The 7,497-nt window shown below is 42.1% G+C and overlaps 1 protein-coding gene across 2 annotated transcripts in view; it reads right to left on the bottom strand.

Moving 5' to 3' along the window:
• The window catches only part of Ap1s2 (adaptor related protein complex 1 subunit sigma 2), a 26,363-nt gene extending 19,403 nt beyond the window's left edge, over positions 1–6,960 (bottom strand). The window contains exons 1-2 of one of the 2 annotated variants that reach the window (XM_005358766.2): positions 6,756–6,960; positions 4,513–4,691 (exon numbers count right to left, since the gene is read on the bottom strand). In XM_005358766.2, coding sequence (XP_005358823.1) covers positions 4,513–4,691 — 179 coding nt within the window. In that variant the 5' untranslated portion in view covers positions 6,756–6,960. The remainder of the gene's footprint in view (positions 1–4,512; positions 4,692–6,755) is intronic. The other variant, XM_005358765.3, reaches the window with a different exon arrangement.
• Positions 6,961–7,497: the final 537 nt, after the last annotated feature.

Raw genomic sequence — 7,497 nt, forward strand, 5'->3', positions numbered from 1 at the left:
AAAAAAAACAAAAACAAAAACAAAAACAAAAAACAGGAAAGACAAAACAGGGCACCATCTCTAACTTGAGCAAAGAACTTCCTCTTGTTCCCATCATAGCCTTGATTTGTTTATGTATTTAAAAAGCAAGACTATTCCAACTCTCCACCCTCGCTAATCCATGCTCTTCAACAGCATCTCCAGAGTGGCACAAATGATGTAGGACAACGGTTCTTAACCTTCCTAATGCTGCGACCCTTTAATACAGTTCCTCTTGTTGTGGTGAGCCCTCCAACATAAAATTATTTTCATTGCTACTTCATAACTGTAACTTTGCTGCTGTTGTTAATTGTAATGTAAATATTTTTGGAGGTAGAGTGTTGCAAAAGGGGCTGTGACCCACAGGTTGAGAAACACTGATATAGGAAATTCTCTGAATTATGAAAAGTAAAGATGAAAGGAACATATTTAAAAATGACAGACCAAAAGACAGATACAAGTTATTTCTATGAACTGAACAGAATAACAAATAATCCTATTACAGAGATAATTAATAGTAAATGTGAAGTAACATTCTTTATTGCAAACGTCTCCCATGCTACTGTTAAGCATCCAGTATGTATCTCCTTGCTTTTTTTTATCCACAATACTGCCTCTTTGTTTACAAGTAAGCAATATTTAAATACCAACTAAATAGTTAAAGGTCTTAAAGTATACTAACCATGAATTTAAAAATGAGCAGGACTGATATATCTAGGTACCAATCAAAAATACTTTGTTTGTTTCTTGAGACAGGGTTTCTCAGGAGCTATGGAGCCAGTCCTGGAACTAGCTATGTAGACAAAGCTGGCCTCGAACTCACAGCAGAGATTCACCTTCCTCTGCCTCCCAAGTGCTGGGATAAAAGGCGTGCACCACCACCGCCTGGCCAAAAATACTTTTAAAAGAAAAAAAATTGAACTCCTCCAATAGTATTTCATTGGAGGTTTTTCTTTTTCATTCCAGAAATCAAATCCAGTATCTCTTATATCATTCACTGGCAGCTTCAGTCCTCTAAATGTTTACATCACTAAGAATGAGGAAAAGGCATCAACTTAAAGAACTTCTTCTTCCAGGTGAATAGACAACTATTAGCATGAGAACACCTCTTCAGAAAGCTGGGGAAGCACAATAGCAGGTACCACAGAGAGAGAGTCACTATCCCTGAGGTGCTAAATGTTAGTGAAGCCTTTTGCGTAGTTTACCATCTTAATCTCATAACATTCCTACCAAGATATCATTATTACTTGCACTTATAGGAGAACCAGGCTTGAGTAACTGGATGAGAACAGAAATTTGACCCTGGAGCCCAAATTTTCAATTAAAAACCACAGCTGTGAAGTGTATTAAAATAATCCTGCACCTGGCTAAAATTAAAATATGCTCAATATTAAGAACTTTGAGAAAGGGAAAGAGATAAAAAATGCCATACAGATTTAGTAAAAGATTACTAAGAAAACCTGAAGAGTACTCCCTATTTTTAGGACCAAATGGTGCTTTAAAATTCAATATGAGCTCATGTTGTTCTCTTAGTAAAATTAATAATAGACTAGTAAGAAGAGAGGTATGTTTAGTTATTTTTAGCACCATGGATTAGGGCTTACTCTAATTACTGGCACTCAGAACATCTGAAAGTGCCTATTCTTATATTCAAAACACATGACTTCTCTGCAGTCAGCTAAATATCAGCTGACTGTGCATGAATGTAGCTGAACTATTCTCAATACCCACTGGTATGTCGTTAAAATTTCTTTTGTTAGTAAAGAAAATCAATAAGTACCCTTCAACAAATTCTCAAGCTGGTAACATGGGGATGCATTTTAAAATTAATTTTAAAAGGCCTAAATTCAATTGCCTCTACTATAAAATGTTGCACCAACTAAGCATATAATGTTCTGTCTCTAGTGGATATTCGGGAGCATTTATTTTAAAGATGAGGAAACAGGCAAAAAAATCAAAATATTCAAAGTTACAAAACTAGGTAATGGCACATGGGAGCATATCGTAAGTCTTCAGATTTTTCAGCTTGTCTTCTCAACTACATTACCCTTGTACCCCCACCACTTCCTCCCACAAAGGGAAAATATGTATGCCAAATTTTCAGGGACAAATGAACAAAGACGATATAAAAAACACATGCTAAGAGAAACATTGAAAGTGCTAGAGGAGAATTTATTAGGAACTCAGTAGAAGTTCTATGCCTTAAAAGGTCTTATCTCTTCCAGCCGGAGCAGGGAAAACACATCACCTGATAATAACAAAATACATGGTTAAGTTTGAAGTAGATGATGTTTTCAGTATGAAATAGGAGGGGCCTACAGAAAAACATTTTACATTTTGTATATGAAACATCCCAATAAAATTATTTTTTCTTTTTGTTAAATCCAAATTTTATTTGAAAAAAAATCTCTTTGATTTAAATATCAGATCAGGTTGGAGTTCTCTTTTGTAATTTCTGAAAAAGGTGGGGAGATCTATAGGAAGAGGCTGAGTGGCAAGTGTATGAGCTCCAACCTGATGTTTCCTTTCCTCTGAATGGCCAGCTCATTCATGGGCTCTGTTCTCTTGCTAGGATTTTCTTCCTCCACACGGGGGACTCCTTTCACTATCTAGAAATAAGCTTAAACTTCTCGCACCTTTTATAAACCCTATCCAGGATTCCAGAATCCAGGTCTATGGGCAGTTATCACCTCTTCTGTCCTTGGCAAAGCTCTCCCAAATATTCTATCCATGCAGTTTCAATTTCTCTACCTTTCCACCTTCACCTCATTACATTAAAAATCCTGTCTCTACTTCACTGACAATGTTCTGGCAACAGGCAATGCATGAAATGCTCACTAGAAGATTCTAAAAAGCTCTTCACTTTTACTGTACTTCACGCAACAGCCGGCATTAGTGTTCTTACTCTCAAATCTCTCTGCTCCTGACTACTGACCTAATAGCACTCCTTTGCTTCTCATTTCGATCTGTGGGCCCCCTCTTTAGCCCTTCCACCTGCACCAGAATGCTGGTGATTTAATACATAAAGTCTAATTTTCACCCTCAAGTTTCATGGTTATGCCTACCACATCCCATCAGAGAGCCAAGTGAACAAATATGGCCATATCAACTTGCCCCCAAATTAACTAAATTCTCTAGCTTACCTTTCTTCCCATAAGCCAAACTCTAGAATTGGAGGTGATACCACTCCCTCTTTCTTTGGCTGCTCTTGGCTCTCTGCTTCTTGGGGTGAGCAAATTCTCTCAAACTTCCTTAGGTAACAGGCTCCCTTCCAGCCTCTCAGCTCAGGATCCAATTATCATGTAGTTCTCCACTGATCCTGCAGGTGCCAGTCTCAGCCCCTTTCACTCCCCCAGCCAGGGTTTCACTGCAATCTTCTGAGAAATGCAAATCTAACCTTATTTCTTTCCATACCTGTTTAAAACCATTGCTTCCACACTTAAACCTTAAGTTGTAGCCCCATGTCCATTAGTATGTGACCTATTTCCAAATTCTCATCTTTTATAAACTGAAATTTGAACAGTAACCATGTTTTGTAAATCGAAGACCCATCTCTAGTGCAGACAGCAGAGGCCAATTGAGCCAGGGTACAGGGTTCTTATTTCTGATCCGCAAAAGCAATTGGATTTCTACTTGTTTTAGAAAAGATTCTGTCCCTGGGCTATATATATAGTGTGTGTAGATTGTTCTAAGGCATTTCCCAGTTCTCAAATGCTGTGATTTTCCTATGATCTTTCTCAACAAGTACCAATCCAAACATTGAATAAAAATTCCACCCAAACTGATGAAATTCACTATGAAATAAAGATAAGCCTAAAGTATTTAAGATGATTTTTCTATCCTATAAATCTAATTTCTTCCCCTGGCACCTCCTCCACCACAAAATCCATCCATACTTGGAATGTAGTGACAGAAAACAGAAGAAAACAAGATTTCTCTTCACCTTCATGGCATTCCATACTGTTCTCTGCACACACCATCAAGACAGTGTTTTATATGCAGAAATGCTTTTATTTTAAATGCAGGAAATGGGGAAGAAATAAATGTTCCCTCAAAAAACATTCTGTAAAATAAAGATGAATGCCAAATATCAATTATTTGATAAATAAATCTTTATGGATTTGTTGGGAGAAATGATCATCATACTATTGTCTATGCATGCCTGAATTTATCAAATTACTTAAAAATTTAAAATACTAGCCCTATTAACCCTGTAATGAAATGAATCCATTGACTATTTTCTAAAACGATGACCAAGCATGAATAATTATTTGTCTTTAATTATATAATTAATTTAAAAATGATTCCCCTGCTGCTAGCACTTCAGTCTAAGGCAAGCAATCAAAACAGCCATTTTGGAAAGTTTTCCTTTAGACTTATTTCATTTAAATATTTGTTAATCCTTGTTTATCAACAGAAAAGTCTGAAATGTCCTCATCTGAAATAATGCTAGCATTTGATTTCCCCTTTCTGATAAATTTTACAAAATGATACCTTTTATAAACAATCTTCAGATCTCTCCACTCCAGGAAGCTGCACATCTTCGGTTTCCGAGCTAAAACGGTTTGAACAAGTTCTCTTGTGATCTTCTTCTTCTCTTTGTCTGAGAGTGGGACATACCATTTCTGCAGCCGTAGCTTTCCCTGACGACTAAAAAGCAACATAAACTGCATCTGTTAAGATAAATAAAATCAAGATTACATACAATTACCTAGGATAAACTGTTAAGATCACATAGCTTGCAGAGCTGCTTTGGGGATACAGTTAAACACCCTGCCAAATGATTAGTAAGCCATCAACATTTCTACGCAGGTTATAACAACAGAAAATTCTTTTGGAAAGGTCTTCTTACAATGATATGTAGGTAAGTGTGGAAGAGAGTGTGTGGCAATAAGAATAGGTGGTAAGCTCGAGTGAAATTTTTGAACAAGAACTCTGATAATTTAAGAAACAATTTTCTCCCTTGTTACACATTCCACACTCTCTGTGCATCAAAGACAACTGTAGACACCAGGTAGTTGCTTTAGGGACATTTCTAGGAAAGAGGAGACTACTGTTTTTCACCCTGAGGCCATTGTAGTTTCAGGCTGAATTTCTTGCAGACAGACTACTCATCAGTTAAAGCACTCCCCTCAATTTATGCTAGCATATTTTAAGCAAAACAGAATGCTAATCACAAACAACACATTTTTCTTAACAAAAGCCTGATTTTTATGTTTGCATTTCACTTTTATAAAATCCATCTATCACAAATAAGCACTCAAGAACTGAGTTAATGTACGTGAAAGAGAATACAAGTCTGAAAAGCTTGACCAAAAGTTACTCATATTGAGACAGGGCATAGAATACTTAAATTTAAAAAAAAATAAAGAAAACAAAATTTTGAGACATTTCACAGAATACTAATTTTAAAACAAAAAAAGAACACATTTGAATGCATGCTGGATTCTAGTGTGTTTTTATACTGAAGCCAATTTGTATGGATTTCCTTAGCATTTGCATGACTGTTGGTCAGGCTAGTTTTCTAAAGCAGATATTTTATAATTCAACGGATTAAAGCAAGCTGTATTGTAAAGCTAATTTGAAGGTAAAATCCAGGTAGGTTTCTCTTTTAACCCTTTCAAATTCCTTTAACAGCGACAGTGCAAGTGAGACCCCAAGGCAGGTTCTTAATATTCACTACACCACCTTAAATTTGAACATCGGGAAGAGGAATTTACGTAACTAATATAAAATCAAACTGGCTCTAAATTTCAACAGGAAATTCATCTCGCAATATCCCAAAAAGGCATCAAGAAAACATCCGGAAATTTATGGCGTAGCCATTTAACTTTAGTAAAGTTAAAATTGGCTATTACCCACACACAACACGCTATATAATTCATTGCTAGCAAAGTGCCGCCCATATAAGTTCTGAAGACAGCGGCATTCGAAGAGGACAAGTAAAGCATCAACTGGACATTCAACGCAAACCGTTACTAGAACTTGGGGAAGGAAACGATTGGGTTTTCTTAAATCTTGGTGACCAGAAGAGGGTTTGCTAACGACAGGAGTGTGCTCCAGGCTATCTGTAGCAGGGTCCAGTATCCGCCCTACCACTTTGTAGGACGAAGAAACCACGCATTTTCCTTCAAACAAATGATGTGCTAACATGGGGCGAAAGCCCTGGCACAAGTATTCCTTTTCCCTCGCTTTGATTTTGCCGCAAATCTCGGGACAAAAATTTCTTCAGATTAGTATTTAAACAAAAGCAAAACAAAAAGCAACAATGGGCTCAGCCTTGGAATGGGCTCCGGTCCAGCATCCCTGGGGTCCCGCAGTCTTGGACGCCTCCCCTCCTCCCGGGACCACACTCCATCACTGCCCAAAGCCAGGAGAGGTGACCGGCAAGGAGCGGAGCAGAGACAATGGCATCCGCTGGCCCGCCAGGGGCGCCAAGTCCTCGGTCGCTGCTACCCCCGGCCCCTCCCCAAAATGCCCCGCCAAACTTGAGGCGATCGGCGAACCACAGGTGCCTCGGGGTCCCCGCGGAACCCAGGACCAGCCCCAACATCACTGGCGCGCCGCAGAGTGAAGAGCGGGGCGCCACCGCCGCCAGAAGTGAGTTTTGGGGCGCGGCGCCCCGGGAGGACTCGGGGTGGGGTCGTCGGGGCGCTCACGGGGCGGCGGGGGGGCGCGCCCGACCATCTCTCCCTCTTCCCATCCCTGCCACCTCAGCGGATCCCCTCGACACTTACGGCAGCCGCGGGCCGCGGACGCGCCGGAGCTTGGCCGGCTGCGGAGACCGAGGCAGCGGCGGCCGCTGAGGGGAAGCCCCCGTCTCCGTGCTGTTGTAGGGAAGCCGTGGTGCCGCTTGGAGGGGACCCGTCTGGCGGAGGGCAGGCTCAGGCTGCGAGGGTAGGGCGAGCCAACAGTCCCCGCCCCGGAGGCTGGACGGAGGAGGAGCCCGGGCTGCGGCGAGCGGAGAGGCGGGCCGGAGGACGAGCGCCAAGTTGCCGAGGGGGCGCCAACCGCCTCTAGTATCCTAGCAGTTGCCAGCGAGAGCGGGAAAGCCGATTGGTCAAATGGCCGCGGGGAGGCGTGGCGAGGGCCGGAAGTCTGGCCACGTGACCCGGAAGCGGCCTCGGCTGGGGGGGGGGGGCGCCTGCGTATTTCTCCCCGTGCCGCCGGGACACAGCCCGCGCGGCTGTCCTGGCTCCTTTAGTGGCGGGAGGATGGGGTTCCGCGGCGCCCTTAGCTGACCCCGTGGTGCAGGCTAAGGATGGTCCGCACTGCAAAGAGCTGACTTCGAGCTCCAGTGACTCTCCGGGTCCCCAGAGGGTTGGGCGGGGAGGTGTGACAGTCGGTGCTGATGGTGGGAGGAAGGACGGGAGGGCTGCAACTCTGGGGAAAACAAGTCAGCGCTTTCGTGGTGCCCGCGTTTGCAGGGAGGCCCCTCCTTTCCTTTGCACTGCTCCAGCCCTAGCTAGCCCAGACACT

The sequence above is a fragment of the Microtus ochrogaster genome, chromosome X, assembly GCF_000317375.1.
Source record: "Microtus ochrogaster isolate Prairie Vole_2 chromosome X, MicOch1.0, whole genome shotgun sequence".
Classification (NCBI taxonomy): Eukaryota; Metazoa; Chordata; class Mammalia; order Rodentia; family Cricetidae; genus Microtus; species Microtus ochrogaster.